Source organism: Cebidichthys violaceus, unplaced genomic scaffold (genome assembly GCF_023349555.1).
Source record: "Cebidichthys violaceus isolate CVI_PGR_0920_01 unplaced genomic scaffold, fCebVio1.0.p SCAF_4, whole genome shotgun sequence".
NCBI classification, from domain to species: Eukaryota; Metazoa; Chordata; class Actinopteri; order Perciformes; family Stichaeidae; genus Cebidichthys; species Cebidichthys violaceus.
In genome coordinates, this window is record NW_027176594.1 from 14,515,044 (window position 1) to 14,535,426 (window position 20,383).

General features: G+C 41.7%; 1 protein-coding gene across 7 annotated transcripts in view; it reads right to left on the reverse strand.

Annotated features, from left to right (window-relative positions):
* Positions 1 to 364: 364 nt before the first annotated feature.
* The window catches only part of rbfox2 (RNA binding fox-1 homolog 2), a 26,245-nt gene continuing 6,226 nt past the window's right edge, over positions 365 to 20,383 (reverse strand). The window contains exons 4-14 of one of the 7 annotated variants that reach the window (XM_068727627.1): positions 14,520 to 14,726; positions 13,754 to 13,924; positions 13,155 to 13,208; positions 12,931 to 13,023; positions 8,827 to 8,914; positions 8,200 to 8,256; positions 7,927 to 8,077; positions 7,333 to 7,378; positions 4,815 to 4,903; positions 4,575 to 4,647; positions 365 to 3,351 (exon numbers count right to left, since the gene is read on the reverse strand). In XM_068727627.1, the coding sequence (XP_068583728.1) occupies positions 3,307 to 3,351; positions 4,575 to 4,647; positions 4,815 to 4,903; positions 7,333 to 7,378; positions 7,927 to 8,077; positions 8,200 to 8,256; positions 8,827 to 8,914; positions 12,931 to 13,023; positions 13,155 to 13,208; positions 13,754 to 13,924; positions 14,520 to 14,726 (1,074 nt within the window). In that variant the 3' untranslated portion in view covers positions 365 to 3,306. Of the gene's footprint in view, positions 3,352 to 4,574; positions 4,648 to 4,814; positions 4,904 to 6,862; positions 6,900 to 7,332; positions 7,379 to 7,926; positions 8,117 to 8,199; positions 8,257 to 8,826; positions 8,915 to 12,930; positions 13,024 to 13,154; positions 13,209 to 13,753; positions 13,925 to 14,519; positions 14,929 to 20,383 lie in introns of those variants that run through there. The other 6 variants (XM_068727622.1, XM_068727623.1, XM_068727621.1 and 3 more) reach the window with 6 other exon arrangements.

The following is a 20,383-nucleotide window of genomic DNA, read 5'->3' on the forward strand; positions in this document are numbered from 1 at the left end:
TCTTAAAAGACTTTATGCATGCAAGAAGCAGAAATTGGCATGTGTTGCTGGACTTCCGTAGGAAAACGCACCATAAATTAGAAGTAACTGTATCTGGATACATTGAAATAAGCAACAGTTTTGCTGCCAGGCTACCATATCAGCTTAAAAGACGATGAAAAATTAAGTGCTGTGTCTTTTCACTACCATCAAGCAGAATTCTGCAGCAGGTTTAAACTATACTGACTTGGGGATCAATACTAAGACTTAAATTAGTAATTAGCTCACTTTCTGCGTGTACAATAATGTGAAAAACTACAAAAAATATGATCATCCATTTGACTAAATAAATAGAATCCCAAAAGAAAACAAACTGAAAGCGTGATCACAACAAAACATTTTTATATAAAACATTTTATATGGACATTCAATAACTAAAAAACATAATGGCAGTCAAGGGGGATATAGACATGACAGAAGGAGAGGACTGTTCATTGAGGAAATCATAGCAACTATGAAGAATGGCCACATAGTTTACTATAATACAGTGGCAAGAAAACCATGACAGGAGAAATGAAGCTGCCACGTGATATTTTGTGCGGCAGCCGTTTCGTTTGTCAGCAGGCCTTTTTTTTGCCAAACAGCACTGTGCTCTTTGTTGTGTTAGCTAGCTTCAAACTGCTAGCTGCCGGTCATTCCCCATAGAGTTTAGTGGTAAAGAAGAACGCAACTGGGCTCGGCTGCTCAGGAGTCAAAATATGAAAGACACAAGATTCATGCAAAAAATTTTCAAACTTGACAAGTATCGCTCATGCTGGTTTGTCCATGCCGCCAGTGGATTCATAAGTCCATCTTTGTGTATTTTGTGTAGCACTTCTCAAGCTCAGAACCAAAACGTGCTGGGGACCGTAAGTTAGCATCTTTGGCTAGGTTTCTTTTTTTTCCTTTTTTTTTTTTTTTGTCTAGAGCACATTCTGTAGTAATTTGGATATATAACAAATAAAATGATAAGTGTCATGAGAAAATTAAACAGCAGCACATTTAATAGAGAAAAAAACCTTATTTACCTGTTTTTCCAAATGTGAGAAATGGAAAACACAACGGTAGCTTTGAAATTAGTCAATACATTAGAGGAAAAAAAATATATACGGATCTCATTTAACACACAACTTAGATCATATCCCACAATGACATTTTGTTTCTCACCATGTTGGAATATCAACCTGCTAATGTATGAGTGATAACACTTTCAGACATCTTAAAACAAACCTGGAGCAACCATGCTGGTCGGGCTGACAGATTTAACCACTGAAATGTAAGGAGTCTGTTCCAAAAAAAAGGAACACAGTTGGTTTTAACCAAAGTGCTATGTTCGTTCATTCCAAATGTCTCAGTCGCCAAAACATGGACACAAAAATAAAAATCCAGCTGTTCCTGTATATTTTTGAAATAATCAAACGTCATGCTAACGGATCCTATAATCAACCAAAAACAAAACAAAACAAACTGTAGCTTGGATTGACTGACTTTTTAACCAAGAGGACAAAGGTTTGATAGTGTTACATGCATACCTCTAGTTTGTCGCTTCTCAGGTACACTCTCGGCTCAAGAACTTTATTCCAATACAAAAGAAAACAACAAAAAAACTTGAAATTGAACTTGCACCTTACTGGAGAAGGAACAACACTTAAAGATATATATATATAAAAAAAAGACATACAAAGTGAAAAAGAAGTAAATAAAGACAGTCATAGGATTATGATAATAACAATAACAAAGATAATATATTTATACATACGGCAGAAAAATGTGCTTTCTACAAATCTTTGGAACAAAAACAAAAGCCAAAATAAAGCCACGTTTTGGAAATATAGAATACAACGGTATAGAAATATGCACAATAGTAAGGTGTTTTGCATTTAAATATTTTCTATTAACTCATCGACAGAATCTCTCTCTTGCTCAGTAAATCGCTGCTGGCAGCATCTCAAACACATTTACCGACTAAAGTATGTTTCAGGAAGACTCATTCAATGTTGGACTTTGCTCTATAAAAGATGGAGCATGAGGGGAAAATCCAAATAATAAATCTCTACATTAAAGGATCAACAAATACTTGAACCCCAGGGTTGTGGGTGGATGATGTTTGGATCTAAAAGCTAAAAAATCAATTAAAGACGACAATGTTTTAGTGTTGGATCTTTCTGTAGTGTTTTAGTGGTGGTTGCGCACAGAGTGTGGTGAAATCCTGTGCATTAGAAGGATGATGTGAGACTATAGTTGTGTCATATAGTCCATAAGGTGGAGTATTTGAAATACAGATGCTTATTTTCTGATTTTAACCCCAAGGTTCACTGTTAGATCTACATGCCCCATAACAGCAGTGGCTGCTGAGTCAAACAAAATAATGGTTTTATAAGAATATTAATGAGAATAATTACAATAATAATAATTTGGTAACTTTTTTCTCTAAACTAATTTCTTTGCATATCATAACAATTTTAAGTTTAAAGGTTCACCATTTCCACATACTAAGAAAACTTGAGGTAAGGAACAGCTCTAATAACCCTCCCTCCCTTCAGCTTTCGGACGTGATTTCTGTAGCGTTATAAACAGTCACACATCATCCCTCCAAGCTGCCGTGTTCAGTTGCCCCTCTGCCAGAACACAGTGAGAATGGAAAGCCTCTCTCATTACTATCCGCCCACGTTAAGGTGGGATCATAAAAATCCCATCGGTGGGTGTTTTTATCATCGGTGACTTGTCGTTCTGGTTCAAAATGTTGTTTTTTAAGCTTCTCTTTCGATCCGCCTTCCTGCTTCCTACCGCTCCGACGTTTTGTGGACACTTTTGATTTCCTCCCTTTTTCCATAAATGTTGAGTGCGTGCAGGCCACACAGCACTCAGCTCCTTTTTCCTCACACACGGTTGACAGCTGTTTAAAATGTCAGTTATCCACATACAGCCTTTGGAAGAACATCTGGGCTCCATCACGAGTCTTGTGCTGCTGAGTGCCGAGGGATTAAGAAGAGGGGACTATAATACAGCCGTGCAATAGGGAAGGTGGCCATTTTTAAGTCTCTTTTTTTCTTCTTTTTTTTTTTTTTTACTGTAAAGGCCATCTGTCAGTCTTTAATTCAGCATTCCTCTATTTCTGTAGTAGCGTATATATGAAAAAGTGGGACTGCTCTGGGGAGGGATCTGAAATATCTTTGTTGACTCAACTCCACACTTTAAAACTGGGTGCAGTCCACCTCCACGACAACAGAGGGAGCTCTTTCAGAGAAATTCAATGGAAGAGAGGAGCTCCTGGGAAATGTAGTGTCTTTAGTAAGGGGCAAATCTACTGTAGCCTCCCCTGTACAGTGTGGCCTGTGAAACGACAAGATAAACATCTAGTGAATAGAGTCCTTTCAAAATTACATTAGTCATTAATGATCAATCTGTTCATTTTCTATGTTCCCCTTATTGTCAATAAATTCCATAAAAAGATCGAAACCAAACCCTGCTATATATCTCATCCCTTTGTGTCACAAACCTCCATTGTTGTCCAAAAACTATTAAGAGCCACACTGTCGCTGTTGTGAATTGTTTGATTGCATAACATAATTATTATGGTTCATGTTGCTTGTGTAACACTGTTTATATTGTTAAGCTGTAGATGTGAGAAGCTTAATTGACATGATTTACTTTTATTGTGAAAAGCATAAAACAGGAAGTGCTTTTACTTGGAAGAACCAGGAAGTAGCATGGTACGTGTCTTCTTGACGCTAACTAAATGATGATACGAAGAATACCAGATGTTGAGAGCAAGAGCGCGTTCTGTTCACTGTTCCAGTTTGTAATACTGCAGTACAGACAGCAAAGTGTTCCGTTCAAACGAGACGCGCCTTGGTCCTCACTAGAAGCTCCACTTCACAACAGTCGCACTGTTCCTTCATTACCACAAACATGGGCTCTGTAGTTATATTTCAAAATCAATCTCACATATTCTGTCCTGGCTCCCACTATTTGTCTATTAATGTTCCCTAATAAAATCTAATGTTTTTTCTATTCTAATTTATATAAACACAGTAATTTGGCCTCAAAACTAAATTTTGACACAAGGACCCTGTAAGTTGATATGTTTTAATGCAACACATTCGACAGACAACATTGTCATTAAGTTAAAAGTAAGCCTCAAGCTTTTCAGGGCCAGAAGAAATTTGCCCATTTTGCAATGTGTTATCCAGATGTGAACACTGAATGCACTAAAAACGAGCAGCTAAATACATTTTCTAAAAATATATAAAAATGTTGTCCCTTTTGAATGATGTGTGCTCAAAACTACAGCTCTCAGCTGTTTTTTTGGGGTATTTTTTTAAATTAAAAAAAACAACAACTATACGTTTGTGACTCGTTTTTAAATATCTACGTCTTAAGTAGGAACTTGGGGAGTGCCACGGGCAGAAAAAGGATGTTATAAAGTATTAAGGGACGGACTAACACATTATTGGTTTTGTTCTTCATGGGAATTGCTGACAATAAGAAAAATATAGAATAGCATTCGCCTTATCCTTGGAATGTTTGACAATGTACGGGCTTCAGGGACTTACCATGGCTCCAACGCCGTAGGCTGCAGGGGCGAGCGCAGCATGGTAGGGGTCTGCCGTGTAAACTCGTCCGTAGCTATTGGAAAACAAAAAAAAGCCATCAAACATGAGGTGTTGCATAATACTGTGAATGAGAAAAAAAAAAAAGGGAATTTGGCTCATAGCACAAGGTGAATATGCTGTATGTGAGTAACTCTTGGCCTGTCAGAGGAGGCTTCAAAACGTGCTGCACGGCCCACTCACCTGTCACTGTAAGCTGCTGCTGCAGCCGCCGCTGCCGCGGGAGTCGCTACCGCAGTTGGCTGGGCGTAACGATACGCTGCATATCCGCCCTGTGACGAGGCGATGAGGGTCGATGAGGGTTGGAAGGGGGTGGTGTGCGGCGGCGGAGGAGAAAGATATACGATGAAGGGAGAAACAAGAGTAAATCGTTGTTAAAAGGGTTTGCTGTATTTCCTCTCCACACTGACAGACTAGTAGTTAATCTAAAAGGCTGTGAGCAAAAAACTGCTGAGAAGAGAGCGAAAGATTAACAAGCAGACAGTCAGCAAAACTGGCTAATCTGGTGCAGTACGGCATTCACAAGGATGTAGCTCAGGCTCTGTGTGGGTCTCTCCCTCCATGACTAAACAATAAACATGTTCCCCTGTGCAACATTAAAGTGCATTATTTTTTTCCCCCACTGTGTGTCGGACATGGAAGGAGAGAGAGTTCATACCCATAACTGTGCCCCACCCCGGTTCCCCTACCAAAAACACACTGTTAAAGAAAGGGGAAGGGGTGGCAAGATGATTGTGTCATTATTTATGTTTAGATGAACAGCTGATGAAGAGACACAAAAAAACTACAGGTGAAAGAAGAGTCAGCCAGTTGGATTAAAAAAGGGCGCACACACGCACGCACACACACATAAACGCTCACGTGGCCAGCGACCAATCACTGACAGACACAGCATGCTTTTCCCAAACTCAGAACGCACAGCGTATTATGCCAAACATCCCTATAAAAACAAAACAAAACAAACACCGCTGCATTCTACCCTAAAGGATCAGTCACGACCAAGTCCCCGCATTCAGGACCACACAGCTGCCGCTATGGGAGGAAGGCTGGACTGGGGGAGGTGGGGGAGAGGAAGGAGGATGGGGTGGAGGAAGATGACGTGTACAGAGGGGCTTGGAAAGAGAGAGGAGGGGATGTAGAAAATGGGTGAGGAAGAGGAAGAATCACAGAGCAAGGAAAGAAGATAGAGTAAATAATAAAGGGAACAGAAGAAGAAGGAGGTGCTAATGCCAGATGACACTTGAAACATCAAAAAAAAGGTTTTAATTATTGACTAAGGAAGAAAAGATGAAAAGAGCGAGAAGAAGTGCAATTAAGGATGACACAAAAGGGGGGGGGGGGGGGGGGGTGTATAGATGGAGAAGAAAAAGAGGGGAGGAAATAGGGTGGACTGGGGGACGAGTCAGCCTTGTCAATATGTCTGCATGCCGACATTGATTCAGTTAGCATGCCACAGGTGAAACAGATAGGGAGATTCCTGGAAGGGGTCGGAATTAACTGCTGATAGAAACTGTCCTACATCCCTCTGACTAATGTCTTAATCATTTAGCATCCCGTTTGTATTTCAAATCATGGCAATGCAGCTTGCTCACACATAAGAATTCATATGTTTGTGTGAATTAATGAAAAAAGTAGAACAAAAGAAGGGCATGTCCTGAAAAATGGAGTAATTTGCTTTTTTGTTTTTGTCTCAGTCATCACAGTTGTGGACAATTCTCTTAACATGTTTTATGATTATGGAATAAAAGTGTGATGAAAATGTCAAATAATATAATAAAATGTGTTTTAATGTATCTCACCACAAGAACATAATGAAAAGTCATAAATTCACAGATGAATCTAGATTTACCTAGGGACGATGCCAAAAAAAACAAAATGTATCTTGGAATAGACTTAATCACTAGTGCAGATTTGGGTAAAAGATATTGACCCACTGTTCAAGTATTCACCTGCAATACTGAACCTAATTTCCCCTAAAAATGTACACCCATCTCGCCTGTAGATCATTTGTGAATCGAGGTTTTATGCAGTACATGCGTCACAAAATCAAATTTCAACTTAATTCTCTTCTCCCCCTTCCGCAACTCCACCCATGTCAGAATCCAGTGAGTTAGTAGAAGAAGACAGAGAAGGCGTTTCAATCTCAGATGGTCAATAATGTCTAGCAGCACGCAGTCATTGGAGACGAGTAGGATGCACACTGGCTCTCACACAGAGTGTGTAAACCCTACCTGGGACAATCTGCCACTAATGTCCTGAAACACTAGTCTACAGAGAGAACAGAAACAGCTATTGTCAACCTGGTCACACACACGCACACACGCACACACACACTCATAATCACATTGGTACAAACTTAACTCACAAATGCACAGAGACAAACCATAGAGGAGTGCACTCGTGAATGAACACTTTGATGAAAGTGTGTGTGCTCCTATTTTTATATCTGTATGCATCATTGAAAGGACATTTGATATGAGATTGTACATTACATGAAAACAAAAGAGATGAGTTCAAATTATTTGTAATTAAGAAATAAAAAAGTTAATTTAAATTTAAGTCCAGGGGAACAACAAACACCCAAAAGTACACGTCTCTATGGGTTTGGTCCGTGCCGTGTCATACTTGAAAACCCACAGGCAAGAGGGGGGAAACATAGGTGAGGAGTGAGGCAGTAGAGGGGAGAGAGAGGTATACTTACATAGAGATCAGCTGCACCGTAAAAGCCATCCTGATAGGCCATCACACTGAGAGAGAGAAAGAGAGAAAAAGAGAAAGAGAGAGGGTGGAAAGTCGAAACAAACGAATGGTGTGATGCGCCACCATGTGGGCATTGCAGAAAACAGCGCGAGAGAGAGAGATAGAGAGAGGGGTGCCAAACAGATTGTGAAAAAGAGAAAAAAGAAAGAAGGGTGAGATTATTACACACCGTGCAACATGCAAGACAAAATACCACCTCTTTGACTACGACTGCATAAACTTTAGAGTGATACTACTGTTACTCCAGTCCATGAGACAAACGTCTGTTAGGAGTAAATACTCCTCCATTTGATCACTAAACCATTGTAACATTATCATCTTTGAGGTACAAGGAAATGGTATTTCAGCTCAGCAAACCATCAATGTCAATATCTCGATTAAGCAATATATATTCAAACACACAGCATGCACAATTATGAAGTATTATTTTTAACTGAGTGAAGGCATGCATTTAAGATGACAGACATATTATGTCCAGTTTTAATAGCAGTTTACTGGCTTAGTGATCAGTTTCTATGCATGTTTATGTGTTTACCCTGGGTAGGTAGGGATGGCGGGTTGTGGCACAGCGGCCCTGACGGCGCTGTAGACGGGTCGGGCTCGACCCCGGAGATGAGCGCCTCGAAAGGAGGCAGCGGTGGAGGCAGCCGCCGCCGCTGCTGCTGCTGGGTACGGAAACCCCGGTACTGAGAGACAGAGAAGTTGGGAGAGATCGGCTGAAGTGCCTTCAGGATAAAAATATTATCTGTGCATCCTGTGTCCAACACAACAAAGCTAATCAGTGTGAAGTCAAATCTTGTGGTCGTACCTGTATAGAGTTCAGGGCTGTACATGGCTCCAACCATGGGACTCAACTTCCATCCAGCTGTAGTCAACAAAAAAAAATGTATCTTTAAATCAAAATGTGACGGAAGCAGGCAGAAATTTTAGGATTTGTCTTGCTGTTCAAGAGAGGATATATATATATATATATATATATATATATATATATATATATATATATATATATATATAAAAATATATTGTCCTACTTTCAAAAGAAAAGAGTTATTGAGGCTTTCGCTTTGTGGGGTATTAGAGTTGCAACGATTAATCGATCAGTTCTTGGATCACATCAGTTTTGATAAATAATTGGTTTGAGTATTTTTTTTTTTTAAGATTCCAGTTTCTCAATTGTGTATATTTTCTGTTTGTGTTTTCTTTACTCCACTATGACAGTAACTGAATGTCTTATTAGACAACGTCATCTTGGGCTTTGGGAAACATGAATTGACATTTCTCCCCGTTTTCTGACTATATCGAGAAAACGATTGACAGATTAAATCGGCAATGAAAACAGTGATAAGTTGTAGCCCTTTTGGGTAAAATGCTTAACGAAGGAAACCAATACTAATATATTAAAAATATAGGGGAAAAAAAGTTTAAAGTGCATTACCGTACGGCAGCGTTGCGAGGCCCTCTCCGTTAGAGTAAGGGGTGGTCATCTTCTTGTTGGTCATCACTCTAGCTGTGGCGTTATTCACCTGGACACCAGAAAAAGTGGTCAGAGGCTAAGTCGACACAGTACAACAGAAAAACAAGCATTGGGGAATTGAAAAATTATGCAGAATCTAAACATTGTAGTTTTAATCTTTCTTAAACTGAATATATTCTGAGGGAGATACTCTGCACATGATGATCAGTGTTTTCATATTGAACTTGAAGTGTGAGGTGTCATTACACTTGAAACAGTTGTTTACTTATGACAGAGGTTAATTCTGTTGATGAGCAGCGATGGTATTTGATGCATGCGCTTCTTTTGAAGGAGAGAGACATTGAAAACGAGGATCCTGGTGAGTGAGTCAGGCAGTTTCGCACACAAACAACGCAACCATTGGCACACAGAACAAAGAAAACAACAAAATATTTCAGAACGAAAGCATTCAAAAAGAAATCCAAAACCAGTTTATTGCTACCTTTTCCAAAAAAAAAAAAAAAAAGGAGGGAAAAAGAAGGTGAATTAAGCGGCAGATTCATCAGTTGAACACAATGCAAAAAAACATCAATCAAGGAGTTCATACACAGATTACACGCAGCCAATCAAGAGCGCATCACATCACCAGAGGTGAGCAAAACTAGCCAATCAGCAAGCATCAGATGCAGCAAGAGACCAATCAAAAAAAGGTTCGGCAGCCCTCCCGATCCAATACACACCATACAGAAAAAAAGAGGGAGGGAGAGGGAACGACAGAGAAAAGACAGAAATATAGAGGGATGCAGGAGGAGGAGCCAGTCCACATGAAAAGACACAGAAAAACACATACATGATGTGGAGAAGAGAGAGAGAGAGAGAGAGAGTGAACAATCCATTCAAATGTGCAATTCTTCTAATGACCAAACAGAAACGATAAGATGCGATACACACATACAAATATACATCTGACCGTTTGCCTACATTGGATCTAACTGTACAGGAGCAACAATGGAGAAATGATGAATGGAGCGAGAACGACTACACAGAGAGAGAGAGAGAGAGAGAGAGAGAGAGAGAGAGAGAGAGAGAGAGAGAGAGAGAGAGAGAGAATAAAGTCTAGATAAAGACAGAGAGGATGGGGGATGCAAATATCATTCCTCAAAAAAAAAAAAAAAAAACAAATCAAATCAAACCATGGTTGTGAAACACTGCCAGGCATTCCAGATCAGTGTCGCACACCAGAGAGACCTCGAAGCACACAAACCACCAACACACACCATCCAGAACCAAACTGATCAAAAAGTAAAACAAGGACACCTAGTCACGGGAATCAGAACAAAGAAAAAGTTGCCGTTGCTTAATCAGCGGCATGAATTCTTAAGTTTGCTTTGCTGGGGTCTACGAATACATTCGTGGCAGCTTTTTTTTTCTCTTTAAAAAAGGCTCAAATGCTAAAAAGTGTATATTTAAATATGAAGAGTAGCTTTGCTTCGAAGTAGAATAAGCTTGCATCCTCTTTTCTATTCATCCACATTTATATCTTAAATTTGAATGTGAAGTCCAAACAGCCATACCTCTACAACGGTCTGCAGTCTACAAAGTGGCACAGAAAGTGATCATCAAGTACTGCAGTACACCGTGATACACAGACAACTAGTATCCTCTCTCCGATAACGCTAACATAGCACTCATGCTTCGGCATGCTGTCCCACTAAGGTGCAAAAAGAATGCAGCTATTGAGCCGACACGACACGGAGAGATGACATAGTACTATATGGCGCCATACAGATGACGAGAAAAAGAGAGTAAACCATGCAGGATACAGCTCTGGAATTAAATGCTGAATGCAGTTAGAGAAGGTGATTGGAATGAATGCATAAGAAGTGGTAGTCATAGTTGTTGCACTTGCAGATAGATGCAGTACATTCAGTTATACAGGTGGCCGTTATACCTCCATGCGATCAATGGCTAATCTCGTAATCGTTTCATTCACCACCTCCCCAATCAATCACAGGATTAGCCAATCGGGTTCTGTCAATCATTCAATCAAGCGGGCTCCCTTCAGTAAAGGAGTCCCTGTCATTTGGGTGTTGGGTGCATTTTATTTCACTATTTTGACGGATGGGGTGGGGGGTGGAGGTGGGGGGGGGGGGGGGTCATTCAAAGATGATGCCATGTGTACACAACTTACCGTTGCCAGGGAAACGGCGTGAGGACACGCGAGCAGTTACCGTGGAGACTGACAACAACAACAACAACAACATACAAAAATCATCAGGGAAATAGAGAAAATATATGTAAGAAAGAAATGATGAACCAAATAACTAAACAAAAAAGAAAACAAACAAAACGAGGTAATGAAAAGCAACCCCCACCATGTGGTAGAGAGGAAGTGATGTAACAGTTCACGCGTCAACAGTCAGCTACAAGTATCAGCCATTTGACAACACTGTCGCCTCTACTGGTTAAAAACAAACCCCACTACAAATACAGATCATAAAAGTTGATAAAGGGGCAAACAAATGGAAACAGAGAATGTGAGGAATTTATATCTGCCTTGGGAGGGGAACTGCCCATTATTATTGCCCAAAATATTCACTCAAAATCAAACTTAACCTCCAATGTTTATGCTACTCGACTACATCACAGGACAGGGAAACGGACAGAGATGGGGGGTTGGGGGGTGTGGACAGCAGAAATGCAGGTGCATATGGGGACACACGAACTGGGAGAGACAGACAGACAGACAGACAGACAGACAGACAGACAGACAGACAGACAGACTGGCCTGGTGAAAAAAGAGTGAAGAGAGATGGAGGAGAACCAATAAATAATAAGAAAGAAAGGAGAGGGAACGGCAGCTATCTATTGCATACTCTTCTTCACGTGTTCATTCTCTCTCCGCCCTCCATATTTTTAGTCCTGCACACCCACACACAGAGACAGAGAGGAGTGCAAGACATTCGAGACCATGCATGCAGAAGAGCTTTAGTAGCGAGTAAAAAGAAAGCGTGATTGTTTGTTTTGTTTTTTATCAAGAGCCAGAGCAAATGGCGAAAGCATGGTGTATCTGATCTCCAAAGGCCATTTGCAACTGAAAACCGAGCTCATGCTAACAAATAAATAAAATAAAAAAAGATGCCACAACAAAATGCACTTTCGTGAGATCTGGGTTTTTTTTCCAGGAGTGGTGGATGCAACTGTGTGTGTGTAAACAAAACATTTTTTTTTAACCATTCATCTTGCACGCCTGAATTTAAACATTTTCATGAAGCATCAGAAATGACAGCACACTTCTCACAGCAGACTCATTTCAAGACTCAAACTGCCCCCTGAAAATGCTCCCCATCATGCATCAGTCTGTTAACACATCACACCTGCTACCCAGAGTCACCCATGTAAAATCTCCATGACGATATCTGACCTTATGATCCATCCATGCAACATACAGTAGCCTCTCACAGACACCAGCAAGCACTTTTTTTTTTTCCACAGGAAAAATAACTGAGAGGCTATTAACTGCCCTTCCAGTCATTAACACAACCATTAACCAAAGATGGCCACTCATCATGATCGTGGAAGAAGTGATGATGGTCATGAAAAAAGGTGCAGGAGAACCAAAAAAATAATAAATAATAAAAAGAAGAGATAAGATCCTACATGCTGTGACAGAAGCGGATATCGTCAGCGACCGCGTCGTGTGGCGACGTCTCACCGGCCATGCCTGTTGCGTAGCCACTCCACACAGCATGCTTTGCAAACCACACAGCTTTAAGATCAAGGTGCAATGGACAGCCCACAACATTGACAACAACAACAACGACGACAACATCAGCATAAACATCGATAGGAAGTGCCGTCAGAGGAGACGTCTGTGTGCGTGGCACCGCTGCACCATGCTGTAGTGAAGCCAGAGGGGTTAGAGTCGAACACATACATCCACCCGGAAAACCTTCGCTGGGGCAGAGACGACCAGAACAAACTCATTCTCATTGTCGGACATGGAAGGGGAAACAGAGGAGAAAATGGTCGCCATTTAAAACTAAAAATAAAAAGGGGGCGAGGGGCCAAGGCGTTGCGAGTTACCTCGATTTTACGTCCTTCCACCAGCGTGCCGTGAAGCTTCTCTCTGGCCCGCTCCGCATCCGCGCTCGTCTCAAATGTTACAAAACCGAAGCCCTGAGAGAATACGGGGAGAATGAAAAAAAGAAAAAGGAGGGGGGGGGAAGAGAAAGTTGAAAATGGATTTTGCTAAGCTTGTTTTTGTTAACAATTATCCAAAATGACACATTGTTTTCTGTTCTTCATACCTTGGACCCCCTCTCGTTGAAAATTATCTCCACGTCGAGGATTTTGCCATATTGCTGCAAAATGAAATAAATAAATAAATAAAATGAAGAAACATGTAAGTCTTGTGCTGGATCTTGCCACAGGGTGTCAGCACTGTTCAACCATGAAGAGCTGGCACCGAGCCAGTTCATCATGGGCTTTTCTTCCACCATGTCTTCCTTGCCTCTGCTCTTTTCTCTGCACCACATTTGAGACGCATTCCTCTTGCAAAAAAAAAAAAAAAAGCTGATCGTGAAGCCAAAATTTTACACCTGGCTCTAAATCATCCAGTCATCTTTCTACAAAATGACATGCCAGGTCAAGGTTTTGTTTTTCAGTCAAATCTTACAAAAAACAGATTGCTTTTAACTGTAACGAATATGACAGAGCCTTTTATAATCTCACTCGAGGACAGGAACAGTGAAAAGAAATCTGAGGACAAAGTGCGGACGTCACCGGAGCGTTCCTTTGATTATTTTAATAACGACATGCTTTTAATCCAAAGCTACTTTTCTGGGTTACTGTTATGTGATGAGGCATAGCGGGAAAGGGGGGGGAGAGAGTACTGCGGTCTACATACCCCAAACATCTGCCGTAGGTCGGGGTCTCGGAAGCGGAAGGGGATGTTGGACACGTGGAGGCGTTTGGGGGTCCCCTTGGCGTCTGAGTCATCCCCAATGCTCCCTCCACCACCGACTCCTCCTGAGCCAACCACTGACGAACCGTCAATCTGGGACGACCCATCTGACTGCTGGGACAGACAGACAGACAGAAAGATAAGGAAGAGGCAGAGTTTTTTTTTTTTTTTTTATATATATATAGGAAACAATTATTTCCATATTTTCAAGATGCATGTATTTTCTAGATTCATTGATCAAATCGTTTAATCTAGAAACACCCTTTATTATAATACAGAGTAAGGGCTACAGATGGACAACGCCTGTCACTTTAACACAATACAGTTCAACAGCACCACAAACTACAGCACCAAAAACTGAACATTATAGCCGTCATTATGGCAGCATTTATTACAGGACTGTTGAATTAGACGGTTATTAGTTTTAGCTACGTGTATCAAAATAAACTGGTGACTGTAAAGTGTTCGAGAGAGGTTTGTAGATCTTTTACTTGAGGAAAGGGACAATGGTAAAGGATCTGTAATTGGTACTGCTCAGTTCACTGGTACTGAGTATCAGATTTTGTATCATGAGAAGAAAAGTCAGATTGGTGCATCCCATTGATTAATTAACTATCATTTCCTAATCTGTAACGCGTATTGTTGTCAGCGCTCTCTCAAGCCAAAGACCTGATGTGGGCCACACACAGAGGAAGAGGCCGGCACTCACTTGGACACTGAGGCTGTTGGCGACGTTTGCGACGGTGTTCACTGCTCCGCCGGCTTCCACGGGGCCCTGGACGGCCCCCGCCGCGTACAGGCTGCCCCCGTAATCCAGGGCCAGGCCGTTCTGGGGGGGCGGCGGCGGAGGCGGCGGGAATGCAGAGAAAGGTGGAGGCACGAGTCCCTCCTGACCACCAGCACTATCCTGAGAACCCTGTTGGAGGAAAGAGAGTGAGAGGGGTGAGGAAGGAGTGAAAGCTAAAGTAGCCCGCTGGCTAACTTCCACAGTATCTTTTACCGAGAGCATCGCCCGACCACACAGAGACCACTTCTCCAACAGCTTTGGTCTAAAAAGTCACAGCAATGGATATTATATTTCCATTTCCCTGCGCGTGTGTGTTTGTGTGTGTGTCTAAATGTGTGCAAGTATCCACGCCCCCCCCCCCATTAAATATTAAATATTCACTGCAGCTACATCTATTATTGAGGGTCAGATGCCTCCAAACTCAGTGTTGTACAATGGTGAGTGTCTAACGCCTGCACACACACTCACAAACGCCTCTGCGCACAAACCACCTTTGACACGCAGACACCCACACACCTAAGCGCTCACACAAAGACCAACTGTTAGTAAGGAAGCATGCCCAAGTATTTTGTGAACATTATTATTACCCCCCAGAGAAAAAAAACAACAACAGCAGCACCGAGTGCGTAGGAGAACAATACAGGCACCCACAAACACACGGTGGGACGACACAAACACGACACAAGGCAAGAACACAACACACATTCCTTGGTGTTGGCAGTGGGGCATGGATACCCTAAATGGTAACAGTTAGAGAGAGGAGGGAGACGGAAGGGACGGGAGAGAAAAGGAGGGGGATGGGACGATAAAAGGTGATGAGTGATAGAAGAAGCATGGCCCTGCCTCTCATCCATAGCTGCAGAAGATAAACCAAACAATCACTGTCTTTCAGATCTTTTTATAACTCGCGAATAACTGCACTGGATGCTCAATCAAATCAAGACTGTAACATCATGATGTATTTATAGCTACGACTACAGTCTACAGTCACGCTGCTCTGCTCTGGTGCTTTGAGCTAAAAGCTCACGTCAGCACGCTAACGTGCAGACAACTGCAATGCTAACATGCTAATGTTTAGCCGGTGTGATGTTAATCGTGTTCACCATCTAACTTTAGCATGCTGACATTTAATTAGCAAACTAAGCTAATTACCAAATGCAAAGTGGAGCTGAGGATGATGAGGAAAGTGCCTTAAACCACAGTGTGGACAAATTGAAAATGTTGACAGGCAGTCATTAAGTTATTAAGATATATTAGAAAATAAGAATTAGAACTGAACAACTGATTGTGGAAATATTTTCAGAAAACAGACATGGTGAAAAAAGACCCAAATAGAAGATTATAATATAGAAATTTATTTTCTTTAAAAGAAAAAAAAAAAATATATATATATATATATATATATATATATCCTTTTTACGTATTCTTAATCATCATTAATCATTATTAATTCTTAATCTCCCTGTTCTTGTTTGTCTTCCTGTTCACCTCCTACTTTTCATCATTATCATTTTCATTATTATTATTATTAGCAGTAGTGGTAATAGTAGTAGGAGCAGAGACAGGCAGTCATAAAAATAATAACTAATTAGTAAAAGTAATATTCCGTGTCTTGTTCTTCTGGGTATCAGAATAAATGGGTATCACCACTAAAGAGACTCCATGCTTGCTAGACATCTGCTTGGCTACATTGACTTATCGTGTGTGTGTGTGTGTGTGTGTGTGTGTGTGTGTGTGTGTGTGTGTGTGTGTGTGTGTGTGTGTGTGTGTGTGTGTGTGAGAGAGTGTGAGAGAGTGTGAGAGAGAGTGACAGGCGGCAGCGATGCCCATCTGAGTTGCACAATAGATCCGTGTCCCTTTGGGAGTGTTAAAAGTGTGTGGGAGGGTGTGTATGTGTGTGTGTGTGCCATCTGTCTCCCAGCTTTTGACCTTTCTCGGCGTCACACCTGTGACATGGTAGCCGGCCCCTCGCCTCAGTGACAAACCGGGGGATGCACGCGGTCGACACGGATCACATCGATATTGTGACATGAGAGCGCCGTAGACAGAGCTGCACCGAGTCAGCAGTGAGAGGGAAGAGTCGCCTCAGTTCGATTCTAAATAAGTCACCGTTTCAGCAGTAAGCTTTTTACAGGTAAAGAGTTCAGACACATTTTAACATATATTGGGGCGAGTACATGTGCGATAGACATCAACTTCATTATGTCTTTGCTGCAAATGCGCATCTATTTATCCTGAATCACTTGGTCTTCAGGTAAAAATAATGATTTACTAATTGACTTGAAAACAGGAACTACTTTTATAAATAAAGTGAAGTGAAGAACTTGATCAATTCAGTCCGATACCAATTGGAAAGCCTACAAAAGCCGCACTTACTTATTCAAGTTAGCATGGGGCTTAACTGGAAGTTAGCACATGCCAGCCTCTGGTGAGCAAAGTTATTTGTTAGCTTTTTACTTCTGTCGACTGCATTCAAGCTTCAAAAATGCTAAATGTCGTGAAGATTATCTCACTGAACAAAACGTGTAAGCATCATAAAGGTTTGTTTGCAACAAAGCTTATTTTCTGTAATAATCCAGAATCCAATGAAAGAATCCCATTGGCTTTTTTGTTGAGGGAACCAGTGGGATGCTCATCTTGTGCACCCTCCAGTGTTTCAGAGCAGAGAGCACTGCTTATTTTTTCACGATGTTGAAACCTAATCTTAAACACTGGTCCATTTCTTTTCCATCATTCAGATTCAGCCGAGTGGTTAATAACACTTTTTTCTATGGTGTCACAAACTCAAAACACATTTATTTTTGCTTTACCCGGACTTTTATTGCAATAAATGTCTGAAGATATTATTTGCATTTTGTTAAAAAAAAAAAAAGACACTACGGTAAGAGACTTAATGGTCTTTTACTTGTAAATGAACGGGTCTCAGAAGCTCAAACCACGGTGCAACACGAAATATGTGGCACAAACACCTCGGTGATCATCCACATCTTTCAGCTCCGTTCTCCATTTGACTTGTTGTCAGTAAAAAGAAAACCCCTCGTGCCATCAGAACACTACTTCAGCTTGGGGCTTTTTCCTGCCGATGTCAGAGGGAAGGAAACCGTATCAAGACGCTTTGAACTCAACCTCTAATGACTGGTGTGATTTCAGCAATCATACCTAGCGATCCCGTTATCTCACTCCCTCCTCTCCCTGATAACATACAGTAAATATCTGTTCATCATTAATCACACGTCCTCGTTTCATAGCCTAAACTGCTGCTGTTCTCCTGCCAGGTGAAGAGTCTCCACCTCGGCCGGAATAGAAACCACGTTCTCCATCTTCAGTGCCTTGCACTCGAGCCACAACTCTTTTAACCTTCATTCACATTTTGAAATAGCAGCTGTGTCCGCTCCTCTAAAAACCCTGCAGCTGTATGAACCTCTTCCAATCTTGTCCACAAGCATCCAAATTAGGATTCTGAGAAGCGATAACATCCTTCACGTCCTTGCCTTCCTGTCCCGCCTCAGTTTCATATGGCAGCCTCACCTTGGTTTTCAGAAAACGTTTGCTCATTATTAGCACAGACTGTCATTATGCCCCTGTGATTGTTTTGCTCATATAATAGATATTCAGTAAATATACATCTAAATGTAGTTTTCTGCAAATAGAATGTTCATTTAATAGCATTGTATTGGATAGATATGGATTTCAAGGTGTTTCCGTACATTACTCCATCCTTATTAATGTGTTTAATGTAATAGCAGTTGTAATTTTGTGCTCCATTAATGAACAAAAGCTTATTAAGAGACTCAAAATTGTTCATATGTGAATTTTCTCTCAGTACCACTGTACATCACTGATGGTAATAATGTGAACACAAGCTGAAATCCTCTGATGAGACATCCTGAATTCATTACATTTGAGAGAGACAGGGGAAAAAAGGAGAGCAGAAATGAGGAACATTAGTCAGTTTAGATCGGGCTTTTAACTGTGGGAGACAAAACACATTATGTGCTAAATGATACACCGGTTGGCTTCGCCTTGCGTCAGCCCGTCCTAGATCAACTGCATTTGCGGCGGTAAAGACGACAGGCGGGTGGAGCGAGTCATCCGGGTCACCAGGTAAGAGCTAACCTGGATGACAAACAGAACCAGCTCCTGTGTCGCAGCTAGGAAGGGAAAGTTGATCACCCAGGGTTGGGTCAAGTGGTGAAATGGGAAAAGAGGAAAAAGGGGCATTGAGACTAAACCTACATATAAAAAGTTTTACCTCACTGCGGCAAAATGCTGGCGAACAGCTTATAAAAGGAAATAAAAACATTCTAGCCACACTAGCAGCACGGATGACAATGTTGGTCCAACCACTTTGGTGCAGATTGAATTATCTCAACAACTATTCGCTGAATTGTGACTACATTTGGTACACATATTCATGGCGATGCAGATTTTCAAGCGGCCTCTCCTCGAAGACATTCATGGTGTTTGCGCTCGGTTGTTCACATGCTACAGAAATAGAGGCGTAACAAACAAAAAGTATGATTTGGCGACACCATGGCGCGATGTTAGCGCGAACGTCAGATTGGGACACCGTCCTCCTTAAAACAGCGTCGGGGGGGGGGGGGGGGGTTATGAAGCTTTTTGATCATACCGACCAGCACTTTGCAGTCTCACAGAGGCACTAGCATGACTCTTAGTCCTTGTTTAAAATCTGAAGCTACTGTGTATTTTGTGTGCTACTTGCTGCAAAAGTGGACAATAAGTCTGGAACTTGAACAATAAGCAAAAATGGAGGAAGGAAAACAACTGAGGAAACTCTTCCCCCCTGCAATAAAAGATTGGTGCAGAATGTATTACTGACTACAAAAAATAAAGAGCAAAAACATTGTACCTTTTGAGAAATGTGTTAGGAAAACTACCCTCCTACTCTGCATTAAAATGTTCATCACAGCTCCAGTGTTGCCATACTCGAGTCCCAACATTGATGACTCACGACACAACTCACTCATCTACTGATGAGTCAGTCTTGGACTTGACAAGCTGTGATGCAACTCAAGAGTGATAGTGACTTGAATTTTAAATACCGCACGCTTAGGACTTGCGGTTTTGATATCTTGGCTGCAGCGCTATGTATTGTTTCCAAAGTCTACACCTCCGATCCTATCCCCATCAATCACAGCATCCCTCTCGTTGTTGTTGCTCAGCACAGAAACAGACAACAGCCTAGCAGGGGAATGGACAACCCCGGCTGTTGCTGCTCCTGTTCCTTTTTGCCAGACCAAAATAGAAGCGGGAACACGAGCCAAAAACAACCTTGTATTGTGTTTGACGACTGGCCTTTTCAGAGGAGATCCATTTTAGCCGCATCTCAACAGGCCCGCTCTCTACCTGATACACTGTGTCAACAGCCCGGTATCTACAAGAATAGTGTGTGTGCCTGCGTGCTGCTCTGGGTTTTTTATTCGCTCTCCCAAAACCATCAAGTTCTGGGGATTTTTTTTGCTGACTGCAAGTGGCCTTTGTGCTTCGCATCGAGATAAAAGCTTCTGCTGAATAAATGCACATAGATAGCAGGAGAAGAGGTGGAACGAAGAAGACCAAAGGGGGGGGGGGGGGGGGGGGGGGGGGTGGGGGGGGGGGGGGGGGGGGGGGGGGGCATTCCTGGTCAATTTGAAGAAAAGTGCTGCCCTGTGGACAGACAAACTGTAAGCTGAGCATTTGGGCCAGCACTCGGGTTTTTGTGAACGTTGTATTTGTGTGTGCTTCCCGCTCGCCTGGCGTCGGGGTGTTAAGGCATCAAGGGTTGT